Genomic DNA, 19,671 nt, shown 5'->3' with positions numbered 1-19,671 from the left:
GCTCCCACTTTTCACAGTCTCCTCTCAATTGGAGCTTCCATTTAATAGATATATTTTTGGTACATTCACTTTCTGCCAGGCCACTTGCTGTGTTTAATATCTTACTTCACAGTGTTTAGACTTACACAACAAATTATACCGTGCTTTCCTTCTTTCCACGTTGGAGAGGAGATACTGAGGAATATACTGAGGCAGACCAGCAAAAGGCAAGAAAGGAGAGAGAGTCCAATGACAAGCAGATTATGAAAGCTAAAAGTGTTTGAAGGACAAAAGATACAGGGGAAAGATGGATGAAGAACAGGATAAAATAAGGAAAAAAAAGGGAAAGAAAAACATTAATGGGGCTTGCTTACTGAAGTTCCTAATGAAATGAAAAGCTCAAGAAATAGAGAATGGACATGACAATATGACAAAAGTGAAACACAGATTAGAAAAGCTGCAAAAACGAGATGCAAGGACTGCAAAGAGTGCAGCTTGAAGCATTTGGATCTAAGATATTTGTGGGTAATCAAACAGAAGATGTGATCTCTAGGTAACTTAGGCAAAAATTTCTGAAGTTCCAGAAAACGCCTGCACAACAAACAGCTCAAGGGATGAGACACAGCCCTCAAGGCAGCCTTTGGCATTTTACTGCTAAGAGCAAAGATGGCAAAAAAAGAGAATTCCACAACAGAAGGAAGTACATTAGGGTAAGTAAAAGAACTACAGGAGATATGGGTGACAGAGAATGTTTAGGAAGCTGTCAGCTCCAGCATGGTGCTAGCACATAGCTGCCTTTTGTTGCCAAGCCACTCACCTGAATTACATTTCCCTAGTCAAGATGACAACTTTGTAAGAGTATCTAACCCTCTGACCACAGCAGGATTTATCTTTGCTTCTGGATATTTCTATATACTCTACATTCCCATCCATTATGTAAAGAACCTGAATCCAAAAGAAAGTTAAATGCAATATATCTCCATTACATAATAAATTGTATCCAATCCACGTAACAGGATGTGCAAATCTGTCCTCCCCTTTGGCTTTTTATACATGCTAAATCTGTAATACAATCATAATACAACAGGAAATGTCAATATTTTGATTACATTATGATGCCTGCATGTTCAGTCATGGGCTGGCATGATGTAAAGGACCTCCTCTCCCTCCAAAATAACACCACAGGAAACAAAACACTGGAACAATTCATACAGACCATATCTACTCTCTGCTTATATCTGAGGTTGCCTGTACAAAGGGAGCAGTTTAAGGACTTATTCTGAATTATTCTGCTGTAAATATTCAGCCATGCATCAGACACTTCCTTTATTTTCTTTAAAAATGCTTGCAGAGTATTATTTGAAAAACTCTTCTAGAAGCCTCTAACATAGATCTACATGGGGAATAACAACCTATTGCTATTCTCAGTTATTCTAGTAGTTCAAGTTACAGAAACAAGCAAAGTCAAGTCACTGGTAGACTGTAGTGCTGCTATTTTAAATCAGTTGCTATATGATGCAAAATGACATTCACTCCCTCCCTTTATTTTTTATAGAATGTTTTTCCATAGCTAAGTTGCAAGGTTAAATAGTCCTAGCCTAGCAAATGTCAAGATTAGCTTTTCTTTTTTGGTCCTGCAGAACCCAGGCCCTTCAAGATGGACTTTGTATGGCAGTGAATTAAGAGCTTAAAGGGGAAAAAAAAAAATTATCATCAGAAATAATTTGTTTTTCTAGCAAAACAGTATGCATTTATTGAATAATGCAGCGGACTACAGGAAAACATACACAATTAATACCATCCTACAGGGTCTTTACATGTTTTTGCATTCTGGCCATCTAAGCACTTAGGCAGAACTTTCAAAGAGTTTACTATTTGATTTGAATTTATATTACACATATTTTGATTTCTTCTAGTACCTTTCCCTAAACAAATGCTATTTCGCAAGTTGTGATTACAGAAGACTGAAATCAATGATCTCAGATGGCAACTTCCCCACCAGTGCACTGAATGTAGCAGGCTACCTGAAAAAATAGTACATGACCACACATGAGTAATGTACAAAAGCAGTATAAATTAAAGTTGCACAGGAAAGTGTTGTGTTGGATGGCACTTCATGTTGTAAAACTCTATTTCTGGATTCTGGAATACTTGTAAGAGTAAAAAACAGACAGGTGTTTCTTGGTTATTTGTTTTTTTTAAAATAATAAAGTAGGGAAACAAACCCCTAGTATAGAAAAATGGCTATCTAGTCAACAGGTGATAAATGTTAAAGAAAAAATATTTCAGAAAATGAAATTGTAGACAAATGCTTAGCTTCAGTTCCACTAAAAGTGGAAAATGCCATACTGAGATCATGTCCCAACTCCATAGGCTTAAGGGAAACAAAACTTAATATTCCTATGAGGCAGGGATAATAGTTCAGGCGCATGTTCTTAAAATTGTGGTTTTCAGACTATGAGTAGCAATTTATTATTATGGCAGAAATATTCATGGAGAATGTCACTGTGCTGCGCCATAATACACCATGTATTACCACGATATTAAGAGTTATTTCTGTATTTTTTAGCTTATTAGATACCATAGTTCATTTAAAAAGCAATTTTCACATTCTCACAGCCTTCTGGAAAAAAAAACCCAAAACAACCAGATTTTTCTTCAAGCAATAAACTGAAATCTCTGACTACTTCTAAATTCTATTACTTCAAATATCAATCTAAGAAAGTTGCAGGAACAGTTTTCAAGATTAGCTTACTCAGTAAATGGTAACCTTAGGTTCATTACATTAATTGTACAATGTGTCCCAGGGATTTCTGTGATCAATTAAGGCATAATTTAATGTCCCCAAGACTAAAAAAAAATTGGTGTTTGACAGGAGAGGAAAAATAATCTAACCATGTTCTGAACATTCTAACATACAAAACTTCCTCATTACCACAGAGGAGAATAAAGTGCAATTATTTCTATGCTCACCTCCCACCATTCCCACCAAGTTCTAAACCAGCTTGAAAAACAACAAACGTTTCTTTGTATGGTATATCAGCTCCTTCACTTCTCACCAGAACTTGACAGACAGTGAAAAGCTGAGAAAAATAATTATGTTGGGATATTATGATTTAGCATAGAAGCTGTGATGAATACAGCTGGCTTTATTTCTCAAGAGATCATACACCAAACTCAAAAATGTTGAATTGGTTTTGAGCCCTCTTCATTGCTCTTGCGACAGCCACTAAGCTAGAAGCAGAAAGAAGCAGCTGAGTGAAGTAGCTCTACCCTGTCACAGAAAAGAAGCAAAAATCATCACCTGAACACACTAGATGTACTTGTTGCACTGAAAAGAGCAAAGAAATATAACCAATGTTAAGAAACTCTTAAATTTTTTAAATAATAGATTTATTATCCCAAACTGAAACACTTTTTTCCACTGTTAATTTTAAGGATCTAATTTGTCACTAAAATAAAATTTCTTTCTTGAGTGAAGCAACACAAATAACTAGCTCTAAACATAAAAATTATTTACAGGTTACATTTCTATCATAGCAAGTATAATCTAATCTGCTGTAACTGCCATTTCAAGATAAAAAGCAGAGAAATTTTCAGCATAAGCAACTAAAATTTCTGAAGTTACTTACCAGTCAGTGTAGTGCTACTAAATACATATAGGTCCCTTACAAGACTAGCAGGCTACTTTGACTTGGAAGATGTTTGAGAGATGAGTTAACTGCTGTTGATTAAAAATATAGTAACATTTATCTAGGCCATTGATATTGTAGCTATTCATGACAACTGCTTCTCCTTCCCAGAATATTCAAATTAATATTTCTTACATTTTCAGAAAAATGCAAATAGAGATGTGCATACTCATCTTCTTCCATACAAGAGACCACAACAACTGACCTCATGAAGGAATGGAACGATTGTCTGTATCTGTAGGCAGAACCATCACTTTCTGCCTTAATTCGAGTAGACCACTGGAACATATTTTTATATCAGAGGTCACTGTAACAGGACTAAATTTGGAGCTTTGGTAAAGAAGCACAAACAATTAGGACACTTAAAAACCTGCAGTGTGGAAACCGATATACTTCCAGCACTCGTGCTCTTATACCTCTGTCCTAAACTTTACTCTTATTTCAGCACATTCAGGGGGAAAATGAGTGAGAGGTTTCTTTGTGATTTTTTGTTTGCTTTGTTTTGGTTGATTGTTTTAGGCATGAAATATTCCTATATTTAGTTAAAAAGCTTTCAGAGTCCTCTTGTAAGACATTCAAAATCTACAGAAGATATTTGTATTGGATAAAGGTCATTATATTGGGTCTGGCTGAGACGGAGTTAATTTTCCCCATAGCAGCCCTCATAGTGCTGTGCTCTGTATTGGTAGCTAGAACGGTTTTGACAACACAACAGTGTTTTGGCCACTGCTGGGCAGTGCTCGCACAGCATCAAGGCTGGCTCTTCAACATTCCCCCTCCTCACCAGTAGGCTGGGGGTGGGCAAGATCTTGGGAGTGGACACAGCCAGGACAGCTGACCCAAAGTGGCCAAAGGAATATTCCATACCATGTGACATCGGTAAGAGAAGGGGGGGTGGCAATCATTATTATGACATTTGTCTTCCAGAGCAACCGCTACATGTATTGAAGCCCTGCTTCCTGAGAAGTAGCTGGACATCGCCTGCTGATGGGAAGTAGAGAATAAAACTTTTGTTTTCTTTTGCTTCTGCATGCTTCTGTTTTCTTTTGCTTCGCTTTTGCTGTATTGAACTGCCTTTATCTTGACCCACTAGGTCAAGAAACTAGGGTTTGGGTTTTTTTTCACATCTTATGGCCTGGTGTCCAGCCAAGGTCAACCAACCACAGCCACCAACTGTACCTAAAGAGTGATCAGCAACATTCAGTGACGGATCCTTTTCCTAACTATGAAAAACTACGTGAGTTTTTTTTCCTCACTGGTCTGGCATAAAAGAACAAAAGCCACACATTAACACACTACAACCCAGAAATCACAATACTAACAAACAAAAGACTGTGTACCTGAAGGAAAGACACTAACAGAACTAATCTGGCCTTTAACTGACTGAGCAATGTTTTCAGAGAAGCGAAAGGTCGACACCTTTCTTTGGATCTCTAAACAGCTATTTCATTTAGCAAGGATTTGTTCGGTTACATACACACAAATACTAGAACTTTTTGGGAAAAAACTAAGCAGTCTGCCTATTCTTTTTAACATTAGCATAACTATGTTTTTTTCAGGTTGCAAAACCTTTTGCACAGCAAAATGAAAATCTAGTAGATGTTTAAGTGTTCTTGGTCTCCCTCATGAAAAGAGCAGCACCTTAAGAGTTCAAGAATAGTGCTATTCTTTTCACCAACTCATGGAAAACAGCAGCATTTGGATGGAGAAGCAACAAAACTCCAACTTTTTTATCTGATGTTGTAAAACAAGATCTCTAAGTATTTGTGAAACTCTATTCCCAGCTTTATCACATAAGTCATTCTGAACACAAACAGGAGACTAATCTTCAACCTTTCCAGCTAGACAAACCCACTCCTCCAGTTGTCACGTAGGTATAGAATTTCAATGTTCTTTTGACACAGAATGTAATAGGGATGTGTGCAACAAGCTGGCCAGCAATATCTTTTTAGTTACAGTCCCTATACACCTATCAAAGCAACAATAACAACACATTTCTGATATTGATCACATGAGATACTGTTACATCCAAAACTTTTTTTTTTTTTTAAGAGAGAGGTGACCTACAAAAAGGATAAGCTGCTCTCTTTCTACTTCTAACCACAGAAATGGAAGCAAACTGAAATGTTTCTCTCCCAGCTCTGTCATCATTACCCTTCTGGGCTGAACAGCAACAGCTTTCAATAATATCTGGGTATTTAACGAGGATTTAAGAAAAAAGGATTATTAGCTGTACCTAATATTTGCAATGCAGCTCCAACATGACCTAGACAAAGGAAGAAAAACAGGCTTCCCCTCTCCACCTCACAGCTAAAATTAACCACAAAGATTCGAAGAAAAATAAATATTCCATACTTTTCCACATGCATAGGAAACTATAAGCTTTCTCTTCCTTGTTGCTCCTTATTTGTGTTAAGACCAGTAATTTCTAACATGCAAGTGAAATAAAGCCACAATTTGCCCCATAAGGTTCACTGGCATGGAGTCCAGGAACTAACTTTGATCACAATGCATGTTTTGTATGTGAGTAAAAACAGTATCTAATTAGTAAAAGGAGAATCAAAATGGTATTTACTAACATAGCAGGAACTTGAAGAGCATAGAATTACAATAGAGTTGCTCTCTGCTCAACACACAAGAAGCTTATCAACTACATCCTCATGCTTCACTACAATACTATGATTTAGATCAGTCTAACAAACCTCTCAACTTTAATTATTTGCCAGATTAAGACACTGAGGTATTTTAAAACAAGGGGAGTACTGAAAACCTGTGAAAGTACATATTGTTCATGTGGAAAATCAACAATAGTTCCCGAGGTAGGTAATACACAAGGCAAGAAAATTTTGAAATGATGCAGTGTTTTGTTTTTCTTTTTAATTTGGTCCGCATGTCAATTTTTAACATGTGTTTCAAATATAGAAAAGTTTTATAAAACAAGAAATTATGCTTACTATTATACAACAAAAATTCAATAATTTATTAAATAAATTAAATTATAATTAAATAAAAAATTCATATTATAGGTAACTAGCACTGGACAGGCTTCAACTCTTCATATGAAAAGGCATATAAACTCTTCATATTAAAAACGGTTTAGCATCTACTTTTTAAAAAAACATTATTCAACTAGGAAACAGAAAAGAATTAAAATTAACTATATGAAAGTGATATAAAATGCTATACTTCATTAAAATTCTGAATCTTATGAGCAGACTTTTTAAGCATACAGATTTTTCACAATTTTCAAAAAGCATGCTAAATAGTACAGACTAGCTATTTAGGTTCTGATTTTCATTTGGTTACTGCATTGGCTCACTGGAGCAAAACTAATTAATTTCCGTTCTTAAAAAACAGATTAAAAAGTTCGCTTAAACTATTGCCGCTCATCAATAAGAAAGTCACTTACCTCTTCCTTCTTCCAGTCTGTGTCTCCTATTTACGCGTTGCCGTTTTTCTTCTTGCCGCAATTGAAGGTGTTCTTCAATATTAACTCCAGGAACAGGGACAGCTACATAGATTAAAAAAATAAATTATGAAAAACTACTTCTAAAAATTGTTATGATGGTAATAATCCCTAGAAGTAGTTAAGTAAATGAAAACTAAAGCCTACTTACTTACTACCTGCTCTTTACATGGCTCTGATACAATATTTAGAAATAAAGAAAGGAGTTGAGTAAATTTGGAGAAGAGTTTTAGGCCTTATCTCTGAATTTCGTGATTTTCATGAATCTGACACAATACCAACATCACTGAATAGTTTAGTACTTTCTTTCTATTAGGCATATACAAATTTATATTTAATTATGTGTTGTCATGGTCATATCAATTTTTCCCAAAAAAGTTTCAGAAAGGATTATTATTAAAACAAGTATAAAATTGCTTATCTTTTAAAAACATTTTAATAAATTAGATATTTTTTAGTTTATGAATGCTTTACCACTATATGCTCTGCACTTACTAAGAAGCATGCAATTACTTTAATGCATATATACATTTATATGTAAATCTGACTTATTTACCAAACTAGCTAATTTAATAGGAATTTGAAACAAACTGATAAGCACTTTTTAAAACAGAAAACATGACTTGAATGAACACAACAATAAAACTCATATAAGCACTACCTTTTTCCAATGTTTTTTTTCAGCAAATTGCAACAATCTAAAAAAAAAAATACTTTGCCCCCAATATCAAACAAAAACTCCACCTGGAAGCACTGTCACTCTTCTCCAGACAAATGTGGTCACCTCAAATTATGCCAAGCCCAACACAGGCCCAAGAGCTGTTGTCTATTCTGCTAGGAGAGGAGTTAGCGAAGTGGAGGTTAGCATAAAAACCGTAACTCCTCCCTGGTCATGCATGAGAATATTGTTGTGAAGCACAGCTACTATTGCCACATTCCCCATCAGTATAAACCTACTTCTGTGATAGCCTTATACAAGCAAATTGCATTTCGAAATACCTGTATGGAAATATCAGGACTGCACAATGAGGTTATTTGGGGTCCTCAGTGTTGACTTATCAAGAGAACCACTTCTAGTTTCTATTTAACTTTTGCTTTGGGAAAAAAAATTCCACATTCAAAGCAGAGCATATAATTTTCTATTATTACCCTTATTATTATATATTACCTCCTGCTCGCAATAAATTGGTGAGATGTATAAATATTTTAAGTCACACATCTGATTATTTTATGGTCCTTTTCATACCAGATACTATATCCATATATCCATGCAGAGGATAAGGGTTTAAGGATTCAGGGTTCTATATAAATTTAAATATTAAAAAAAAAGTAAGGAAATTCTGAAATCCAAAAATCTATAACTGCCCAATTGTAAGTACAGAGAATACAATATTAAAAATGCTGTGCTAACAGATCTTACAAGGCAAGATTCCAAACTGTATTTTTTGGGGAGGAGGGGTAGGTGGGTGAGTGGGTGGAAGGTGTTATGGGTTTTTTAAAAGTAATTTCCACATTCCCAGCGGGTCTTTCTCTCTGAAAATTTGAAGAGAAAAAAAAAATTTTTTTCAAGAAACAATATGATCCATATCTTATGTGACTACAAAAAACCCTGATAGCAAATTTTCAGGCTATCAAAAAAGGTCAAGAACAACTTTGTGGTATCAGCATCAGTATTATACCTGCACAGGTCAAAACGGCACAATGTGTGGGCAAGTTTAAAATGAATTTCACTTACCATAATGATCCCACTTTGCTATATCATCAGCAAATAAATCTGCCTAATAAGCAACACTTTATCCATTTCAACAATATTATACTAAAACTGCCCTATAAGTCTAAAAGTTCAGTAACTTGACTGGAAAGAAAGAACTGCATTTCTTAAGATACCAAGTTTTATCATACAGAAGAATCAAAATAGTAACTGAAATATTATCTGAAAAGAACAAACCTATTTCTAAGCTAACCTGTTATTCCAATTCAAGTTTCAAGTCAGCAGTGGGATTGAGTTTATTAAAGAGTGTAAACAGAGGTACTGAGGAAAAAAAAAAAGGTGCAGTAAAAAAGAAAATTAAAAGCCATCTTTCTAATTTCCTATCACTTACCCAGCAAGAGATCTAAAGGTATCATCTCTTTTACAGCATCAAGGATTCCTCTTTGCCTTGCTTCCTGGCCATCCAGTTCTCTAGCACACGCCTTGCAGCAGCCACATACAGCACAGCCTGACTCACCTGAGCCACAGCCACAGATTCTGCAGCAAACAGAGTTGCTTTATCACCATCTTTTATTTTCATGCATTACTCATGCCTTGGCAATTAAAACATAGATTATTAGTTTCTTCTATCTCTGGACATGTAATTTTTTTCTGAGATAAACAGAAAGTACAGCTATTTAAATCCTAGCTGCTGTTGCATGCTGCCAGGGAGCATACACCAACTATACATACCTGAACTGACTTCTCAGCATTAACTTTTCTTCATTTAATTAAACATACACCACATGAAAGCATGAACAAGAAAACAATGATCACATGCAATGCTGGAGAAATAGTAATGGCAATATGTGAACAGTGGCCCTTTATGCAGCTCAACCCTGAAGTAACAGATAAAAGCAACTGGAACAGCAAGATAAAAAACTTCCATCACAGGATGAAAAAAGGTTATCCCACAGCCAGCAGCTCTGTCAAGAGACAGAATATATTAGTGTTCATCTTCAACAGCTTCTAGTAAAGAGCTATATGTTAAAGAAATGTAAAAAAATGCATTTAAAGCTAACACACCTGCAACCATCACAAGCTCTTTACAAAAATTTTAACCTACTTCCGATTTTAAAAGCGCTGACTCTTCTTATATGTAACATTGTCTTAGATTGAAGTTTAAGTACAGATCAACTCAGTTTACAGTCAACATATGCTTTAGCCATTCAACGCACTATAGCAAGTATAATTCCATACGTTTGCTTACCCTCCAGGTACTCTGTCAGGACGTCCACTACTAACACAGCTAGCTCCATAGCCTGTGCAATCTCCACATACAGTGCACACCATACACTGCTCCAGCTTCCATTTATGCATGCCTGGAGGACACATCATGGACTTCTCATCTTTTTCATCCAGTTCCTCTTCTAGGTCTTCATCCATCGCTGTTGCCATGTTCTCAACTCCAAATCCTAATTAAGATATTGAAACAAGAAACAAAAGCTGGTTTTTGAGGCCAACAGTGCCAACTGAGAAAGCTCTGAAGAATACTCACAGATCAAATTTTGAAAGGAATGACTAGGCATGCCTGATTTGCATGCTCAGCCAGCAAAATGACACTTTTGAAAGCTCTCCAAGCATGAGCTGGTGTATATATCTGTGTTTCACAGCTAAAGGGGAATTAAACATTTCTATTCAGTATACAATTTTTTTTATTTACTTGTCACATATAAAATATTCCAATCTGGCAAAGGTGAATAGGTATGAATTTTCATACCTGTATTTAAGAGTAACAGAAACATCCCGTTGTGTGGAGAAAGGTGTAGACTTGCATTCATGCCCTGTTTAGGCAAACAACAGCCTCAAGACTGAATGCAAAGAAGGAAAAGTAGCAAATTTTTTCTTACTAGGACAGCAGCACATGGTAAGACAAGGAGTGATGAGGTTTGGTTTTATTCATTTGTTTTAAAGAAAAGCTTTTTCACCAACAAAAGAAAAGTAATTGAGGTTGATGGTTGTTTCTTATTACATAACTAAGTTAATTAGTATGTGCAGAACACCAAATACAACAGTTAAACCGAAAGCATCCATATCTGCTTTTTTAAACACGTTGCATATACTTAAGCTTTACTATTTTTTGTATTATATTTTAAAATTTATAATAAAATGCTTACCTATGGTTTTGCTTGTGATATTTTCCATCACACAAAACAAAGGGAAATAATCTAGGTGCCTCACCTTTTCCTCCCTGGCTCATGGAGCCTGTGTCTCTTCCACACTGTCCTTTATTATTTACACCAAATGTCCAAACTTCTCCATTTTTCATTAACACACAGGTGTGAGCTTTGCCCATGGCTACCTGAGTCACAAAATGGCCTTTCAAATCTGTTACTAAACCTATAAGACATAAAACAGTTGAGTGGTAAATTGCACTTTCTACCTGAGAAGGAAACTTCAGCAATATAGTGAAATTTCTAGTAGAAACTGACAATTTAAAAATTAACAGCAAGGGAGAAAAACTTCAGATATAGAAAAAAAGTGCTAGAATAAGAAGTGAAGGAGAATTAGGCCTAGGCCATTTGTCCTGCAAAGAAAGGAAAGCCAAAACCAAACCAAACCCTGCTGCAAATCACGTTTGAAAAACAATTCTAAAGGAGTCATAATGCCATTGGAGTTTATTTCTTTAATATTTTATTCAAACTGAGAGGTACTGGGTCACCTACAAATTCAAGACAGGCTGCCTTGTGAGCAAAGAAATGTATAAGGCCTGGTTTCCTGCAACCTTTGTTCATAACAAAACATGTCTCACTTCTGTTACTTTTCCCTGTGTGGCCTTCTAGTGGCAGATTAATAAAGCAATTATTATTTTTCCCTTAGTGGAAGCATTCATTCAGATTTGTCACCAGTGCTCCTATATATAAGGAAACTGTCTTCTCTTTCTATCCTTCTGTCATATTTGGATGAATCAGCAGAAATTCAGAAATCTATTAGGAGAGTAAGAAACACACAAACATCATTTCCACAAGCTAAAATCTTCCAGACTGATTTCAATTACTTTAGTTGAGAAACCATTTAAAAGACAAATATTAACTTACTTGTACTATCAGAGTAAATGGCATCTTTTCCAAACATGTAGAGTTCTCCATCTTTTGAAATTACAGAACTGCTTCCATTATTGCATGCTGTAGATATGACAATCTTTCCTTCCATTTTAATAATTTTTTTAGGCTTATATGGTTTTGACTGCCGTCTGCTTTTAGCTTTAAATAAATAAATAAATTGCAAGTTATTCTACCAAAAAACCTTCAAAGGCACAATAACATTTGTTTCATAATTAGGGGTCAGTTTTCAGAGAGCTACTAAAAAAAAAAACATCTGTCTGATCTCCTGGTCTAATTTTTATTGAATTACACTGGTTTCACTCAAAAAATTCCATGGCAAGCATAGTCATCATTAGATATACCAGGTATATTTCAGTAATGACTCTTCAAGTTTTTCTTTTATATATATTCTGAAGTAACTTTATGAACTTTACAAAGCAGTGCATACTAAAAAAGTCCTCACTGCCATCTGAGAAGATTATATTACAATATATGCACAATAAGTTCACAGAGAAATGTTACACAAGCTCATTTTCTTTTTTTAAAGAAAAATATTAAATTCCCTATTTATTAAAACTGTGTTTAGAAAACCTTTGTGTCACAACAGATTCCCACCAGAGGAAAAAGAGAAGAAAAAGTACTAAAAAAACCCCATCACTCCAAAATCATTGATTACAATCTGCCCTCAAATGAAAAAGTAACATCATTCCTCAAGACTGGATAAAACAAGTAACAGCTACCATTGCTGCCTGTGAATTTTCACCCAAGTCAGAGAACTGCCAGCTACTTTAACTTGCTGACAATTACCAACTTTCTACAAAAAACACACAGATACCCTGCTGAGAGAAAACAGTCTCCCTGCCCAGGTTTAAAAGAAACCTGGGGAAAAAAAATAAAACTTGTGCACATCTACTCTGAGCCAAATTAGAGAGTGATGAAGAGAACAAGATGAGTCAGAAGAGAGTTGAATTTCTTTTAAAAGAACTCAGAAAGACCTTGAGCAGATTCCTCAGTAAGAAGTTCTAGTAAGCACTAAATATTCTCAACTAAATTTTGCTCATTTAAACTATAGCAGCGACACCAATTTACTTCAAAGTGCTAAATTTCTGTTTCATCTGAAATTGTAGATTAATTAATACAACAACAAGAATTACTTTAATTGTATTTTGGATCACTTCCCAATAACTGCACGAAGAAACCTTGAAATTTGTGCTTTTAAATTATTTCCTAAAATCTTTCTCTTTGAATCTCTTTAATTTACTCTACATTTGCTGGAGAAAGTAGTATGATTTTGTCCCACACAGTTTTCAGTAGACTTGCATTTAAGAAGACTCTACAAAGTTACTACAGCACACATCAAGTTTGTTACCCAGACTTTTACACAGGAGTACTACTATTAACTTCCTCTCCGCTGAACACATTCAAGAATCTACTCCATATGCATTACCAAACCTTAAAATATGTTCTTGCCTGTATTTTAGTCATATTACATGGAAAAACACACACATTCTGGAGGCATACTGTCAGCGTAGTTAATCTTTCACAGAAACAACAAATTAAATATGCTTTGTTTCTGCATGAGCTATGCCATACCTCACATATGCAGCCCACTGAGGTTTTGTTAACAACTTTCTTGAAACTACTACACAGACTGAGACAAAGCTGGATTCTCCTCCTGCTGTTTATCAAGACTAAATCTATTTTTAAATTCTAACCATCTACTACTAACCTATAGACTTGAATTTTATACCAACATTTGAGTATTATTTATCATATTTCTAACTGACTGCACCGAGGCACAAAAATTTCAGTCTTATTAAATCTGTGTTTAAAGTCTATGGCAAGCTGACCGGACTTTTCTGCAAATCCACTTTGTGAAAAAATTTATTTTAAAGGTAACATCAAACTACACTATTTAAACAGAGCATTATTGAGAGATTAATTTGAATTTGGGTTAGGCTTCAATACTATCTGAAAATGCTACCTATGAAATATACATTACATTATCCTATTAAAATGTACACATCATGAGGCTGACAACTCAAAAATATCAGCTTTGTTTTAAAATCCTCAGGAGCTAAGTACTTATCAAAATACATTCTTTACCTTTTCTTTTTTTTTCATTAATCTAACACAAAGTAACATAACAAGTCTATGTCCTAAAGTGAAATATTTAATTTAATATCACAGCAGATCACAACCTTAGGGCATCTAAAGCCATCTTTCATTGCCTTATAAAGTGTATTTCAACCTAAACACACAACTTTAGAGATCAAAACTAGGAATTTGCTTATTTATATTGAAGAGGCATTTGTTAGTCTGAAGATCAAATTAATCTGTCTTGTCCAATGTCTGAAGAGTTCTGCTCGATCAAGGACAGAAGACTCTGCTTCTACAATTTCTAATCAATGTACCTCTCCATTATGGAGATGCATCTGCTGGCAAAACACCCGTTTCCAAAGTTCTCTAAAACAGTGAAGAGGCAGAAGTTTGGCTCTTCAGTTTTTCAGACAAAATCCCATGCAGATAGCATGCCTCTTGATCAAACTTAGGACTGCCTTTTCTCAGGACAACTGTACAGTACTGCTCCCTCCACACAACCCAAACCATGTTAAAACTGAGATCAACATCTCTAGCTGGGAAAGGCAGCGGCACTAGTTATCAAGACCTGTGACTGCCATAAAATTCAAACCCAATGGCATGCTTACATGTTCTTGGAAAATGTTAAAACTCTTCTTTTCAAATTAAAAGGTGGTTAGTAGGCTTTTATCAACCACTGATGAAGCAAGCATAATACGTACTTGATTCACCATCCTCTCCTTTACTAGCAGAACCTGTGAAGAATATGCTTCCATCCTCAGCAACGAGTAAGGCATGTGAGCCATCATGTCCAACAGAGAACTGAATAATCTTTGGAGACTTTGTGATTGGGAGTTCAACCCATTTTCCTGCTGAAGGACCACCTTGTTTGATTCCAAGGCTCTGATATTTGCCAGTATAATAAATCTAGAAGAAAACAGTTTATAATTTTCAGTTACGCCACAGCACTTTAAACTTGCATAATTTTTAAAGTTGCATGGTTTTCAAAACCTGGAATTTCCAATCACATGGAACTTTTCCTGACATTGTTTACACCATTTCAATATCTTTAGCCCAAACCCATGAATTCTGACTTAATGGGAGAAACATTCTGATTAGATTCTGCCTGCTTTGAAATGCGCTTTTTACTGTGCCACAAAGTTAGGTTTTGTATATAATTGTTTGGCTAGATGAGTTGAACACACAAGAAAGAACTTTTCAGAAGAAACTACTCAGAGGAAATCAAGCATTTAAAACACTTATGAGAAATGTCTGTTCTGTGTAAAAACAAGATGTATTATAGCAATAAAAATAATTAAAAATACCAAATTATGACAACTTTTCATATGCTGCAACACATTTTAAAAACTTATTTTCAGTAAATGCACAGTAGTCACACAGTACAAAAAGAGGAACATAGAATAAAGTATTTCATATGAACAAACACAAAACTACTGACAAGGACAAAAAACCTCCTCTAGAACCATGCTACTCAGCAGTACTATGAAACGGGTGGGTTAACCTATGTGGGTACCTAAAGCCATCTTACATTGCCTTATAAAGTGTATTTCATAGCTAAACACAGAACTTTAGAGATCAAAACTAGGAAACTTGTTAACTTTATATTGAAAAGGCATTTGTTAGTCTAAAGATCAAATTAATCTGTCTCCTCTAATATCTGAAGAGTTCTGTTTGATCACATTCTGTTTCATACACTTAAACTTCATTAGGAAAAAACAGTTCAGTTTATTTATAAGCATTTTTCACCAATCTTGCTGTTTTGATAGAAGCAGAGCAAGGGCTTCATTCAAACAAAGCAACACAATTCTGAACAAAGGAAAACAAAGAACTATGCTTATACAAGGAAAATAACATTAGTTTCCCAAACTGAAACAGAAGCACAGTAAATAATGTAAAAAGTGTCAGTAAGCAGAATTATTTCTACATTTCAGTGAATATGCAAATGCCTCTGAAAAACAGTCTCCACTGAACAGAACCAACATATCAAATCATTAAGATTAGGTTTAAAGAAATCAATTGAAAACTTTGCATAGGAAAAGTAAATAATTCTCTGAAGGATCGGAAAAATCAGGCTGGGATTTTAATAAATGACTATGGTCAGACTGTTTATGGAAAGTTATGAAGTAAAAAATTTTGCAAATGCGCTAATATATCATTTGTAGATAAAAGGTAATCTTGTCCCCCAAATCTAAAACAAAGCACCACATTGTCTCTAAGCAAGATTGACTGTAGAATTTCCTATAAATTCAAGCCACAGTTTTCTCAGTGGTTCCAACACCATCTGCTTATGTTTTCAAAAAACCATTTGCCTTTTTCTCTTTAAAGTGGGCTCTGAAAATGTATTTAAATACAGTCATATACATTCATTCTAACATAATAAAAGGCTAAAAGGAATTGTGGAAACTACTAATTAAATTAAAAAACATGTAGAAATATATTGATACAATTTGCTAATTACTACAGAACATTTTCAGTACCTTTCCACTAGCAGTTTTCATTAGTGCAAACTCTCTTCCAGCACCAAGGACAGCCGATTCCTCATCAAACCCTGTACCTGTGCGAGTAAGATTGCGTTAACTGGACAGTTTAACCAGGCAGTTTTTACAGACCAGTTTATGGACCTAACTCTGCCAGGGATAGTTTGTCACAAGAAAGGTTCTAAGAAAGTTACAAGCAGAAAGAAAGTTTTGCTGCCACAAGAAGGCTTACAGGGCTAGACCTGGCAAAGTTGTTCAAAGAGGAAAAAAGCACTAGCATAAGAGCAACTGCCCTTAGTCAGACCAAAGGTCCATGTAGACAAATATGCTTTTGTAGCAAACAACTAAGAGAGCAAAAAAACCCAAAAGCAAACGCCAAGTGATATTTCCCCAAAATACCTTCATAGACACCAACAATTTTGCATCTCAAATTCTGATGCAAAGGTGGTTTCCACATATTCAGTTATCTTTCAATGCATTACTTTTCCATGAATCTAGCCAGGAGTCCTTTTAACTTTTGTTGATTTTGACCCACAGCAAGGAGTTCTACAGCTTACCTACGAGTTATACAAGCACGATTATGAAGTCCAAGCTTCAAACAATTATATATTTATTATACAACTGGAGGAAAACACTGGAAAACCATGGATAGTGCTATAGACAGAAAGGTGTTTCAAAATGAGTGTGCAGATTAGAGTCAAGTAACACTTAAGCAGTTTCAAAACCTTTGTACCTCTCCACGTGTTAATAATGGAGCTATACCTTCCTGCACATAAAAAGGGCAAAGAAAGGGAAGGGCAGTGTTCCAGTTTTATTATTTGAATTATTAGCTTGTTATTAACCTTCAAAGAAAAGGACTTACTGATAATGTGCAAGTCTTTCTCCAGATCAAACAATGAGATGCCACAGGCATGTAAACATTTTCTTGCAAGCTTAAGCTGCAGTTCTTGTTGCAGTACTGGCTCAGTACTCGTTGCAAATATCCGCACTACAAAGCCATCCTGCAATAAATTAAAAAATCTTTATACTGTGTAATAAATGCAATCACCTACTTTTCATGGCCTAAGTGCATCAGTATAATATTATTTCAGAATAAATTATCAGAGGATACATGGATAAAGTTATAGAGGAGAAAAGGAAGCGCCAAATGGGAGGAGCTGAAGATAAGTATCTGACAAATATTAAACATATATTGAATTCTATGAAAACACTAGGAATGCTATGAAAATAGTAAATTGCTATAGAAATTTAACTCTGAATCTCACTTAGAAATCTTGCTTTTATAACTATTTACATCTGTCTTTTAAGTCGTCCGCTTTTCCCGATTCAGAACCCAAAATTCTGCATGCAGTTTAAGAGTGGCTGCTTTAAAGAGTAGCTAAAACAGGTTTCTGTTTACAAGTGCAGATGAAGTATCTTCATCTGGCCACGTTAAAAAAAAGTTGTTCCATTAGCAGGGAAACAGATTAATCCTGATTTTCTTATAGTTGCATGTCTAGCACCTCTTGCCAACTCTGTCTCACCCCACCCCTGCCCCACATCTGTTTTACAGCTTTCTCACTGTCAAAAACAAGTGACCAGTCCAGAACTGAGAATGTAATAACCAAACAAAACAGAACAGCTAGAACTGTTTTGCCCCTAGTAGAAGCACTTATTTGGGTTTCCACAGCTTTTTCCACAACCAGCAATTTTCATATAAAAATCTATTGGTATGTAGTATCTTTTTTACCTCTCCTATAAAATCTGGCTGAAGTTCCCCAACAAGTATCAAAGCAATTACAGGAAATTAAATTAGGAAAAAAAAATATAATTAAGCTCCAAGAAGCTTACCCCACAGAGACCCTGTAGGATAACATGTTTAAAAGCCACTATTCCACATATAAGATTTTTTTCCTCAGAAAAAGCAAAAAAGGTTTCCTTAAAACTTATCTGAAAAATCAAAAAGATCTGAAAAATCTATCACAAATCAAAACTGTATGGATAAATACCAAAATACTGCTCCCTTATGCCCAAACATGGCAGCTTCTCGTTATCTCTAGTTACATGGATTTCTTCTTTAGTTGTGTTAGCAAAGAAAAAGCCAAATACTAAGCAAAAAGGAAGCTATAAGTATTGTAAAATAAAACAATGCAGCTGAGAGAAAAATGGCATACCCATCATATGTAATACTTACATCTCTAGATGCTGCTATTTGATTAATATATTCTCCATCAGTGAAAAGGATATTCTGCCCTTCAGTATGACAATCTGTGAGAGAAAGATGAAATGCACTGCATCAGTTCATATTAACATACATAACATTGTTCTCTGATTCTGTCTAATTCACCCTTGCCACAATCAGACTACGAGAGTTCTAGTTTGTCTAAAGAGAGATTATACTGTTCTGGTAATATGCTATTTTATGCTGGGATCTCCCCTCTCACCAAAAGCATATAATATTCCTTTGTCCCTTTAAGAGTTATTAAAATACTTTCCATTGTACGAAATGTAAGGGGTTACCCCAATATTTAACTGCAAAAGCGTTTAGTTAGAATACCTGTGAGGGGTATTCTAAACTATTAAAACACAATTAGTCTTTCTCCTTCCCCAAACACTTTTTAAATAAGGGCCATTATCTTTAAAGGAAAGTTTCCTCAGTCCAGCATATAAAACCTACAAAAATAAATGAAACATAATCCAACTTTTCATTATTCATCTAATTTTTCCATTGTTTATAATTTTTGCCAATAACTGAAAACCTAGGTTTTTTTGAAAACTCCAAAGCATATACTGGAATGCATGACTTGAAAACAGGTCAGCTATTTCCAAGAAAAAAGGTAGGAAAAGAATTCTGCCCATATTAGGGGAAAAAAGAAAAAAAACACTTTCTCTACAAGTTTGAAAGTATGTCCCTAAACCATCTCTTCTTCCCTTCCTGCTCTGCTGATGGAGCTTCTAACAAGGAGGTTGATATTACGTGACTTGTAAGGTGCTTGTTTCACTGATTACACACAGGAAAAAGACCTCTTCCAAAAATACTACAGGACAGCTACTTTACACTCTAACTATCTGCTTCATAACCTGAACAAAGATCCAGTATCAGTAATTTTATCTAACAAATATAATGCTAAATGAAGCACACATAATATCCTTCCGACATAACCAGCAAGTTTGCTATTTTTTG

General features: G+C 35.1%; 1 protein-coding gene across 1 annotated transcript in view; it reads right to left on the bottom strand.

Annotated features, from left to right (window-relative positions):
- The window catches only part of MYCBP2 (MYC binding protein 2), a gene marked incomplete at its 5' end in the record, with an annotated part of 223,888 nt that overhangs the window by 141,311 nt on the left and 62,906 nt on the right, over positions 1-19,671 (bottom strand). The window contains 9 exons of the mRNA XM_082013861.1: positions 7,081-7,182; positions 9,240-9,385; positions 10,098-10,302; positions 11,069-11,227; positions 11,926-12,090; positions 14,733-14,937; positions 16,509-16,585; positions 17,371-17,509; positions 18,682-18,755. Of these exons, the coding sequence (XP_081869987.1) occupies positions 7,081-7,182; positions 9,240-9,385; positions 10,098-10,302; positions 11,069-11,227; positions 11,926-12,090; positions 14,733-14,937; positions 16,509-16,585; positions 17,371-17,509; positions 18,682-18,755 (1,272 nt within the window). The remainder of the gene's footprint in view (positions 1-7,080; positions 7,183-9,239; positions 9,386-10,097; positions 10,303-11,068; positions 11,228-11,925; positions 12,091-14,732; positions 14,938-16,508; positions 16,586-17,370; positions 17,510-18,681; positions 18,756-19,671) is intronic.

Source organism: Phaethon aethereus (assembly GCF_964289735.1).
Source record: "Phaethon aethereus genome assembly, chromosome: 1".
Lineage (NCBI taxonomy): Eukaryota > Metazoa > Chordata > Aves > Phaethontiformes > Phaethontidae > Phaethon > Phaethon aethereus.
The sequence above is the reverse complement of the archived record's forward strand: the minus strand, read 5'-3'. Positions and strand labels throughout refer to the sequence as shown.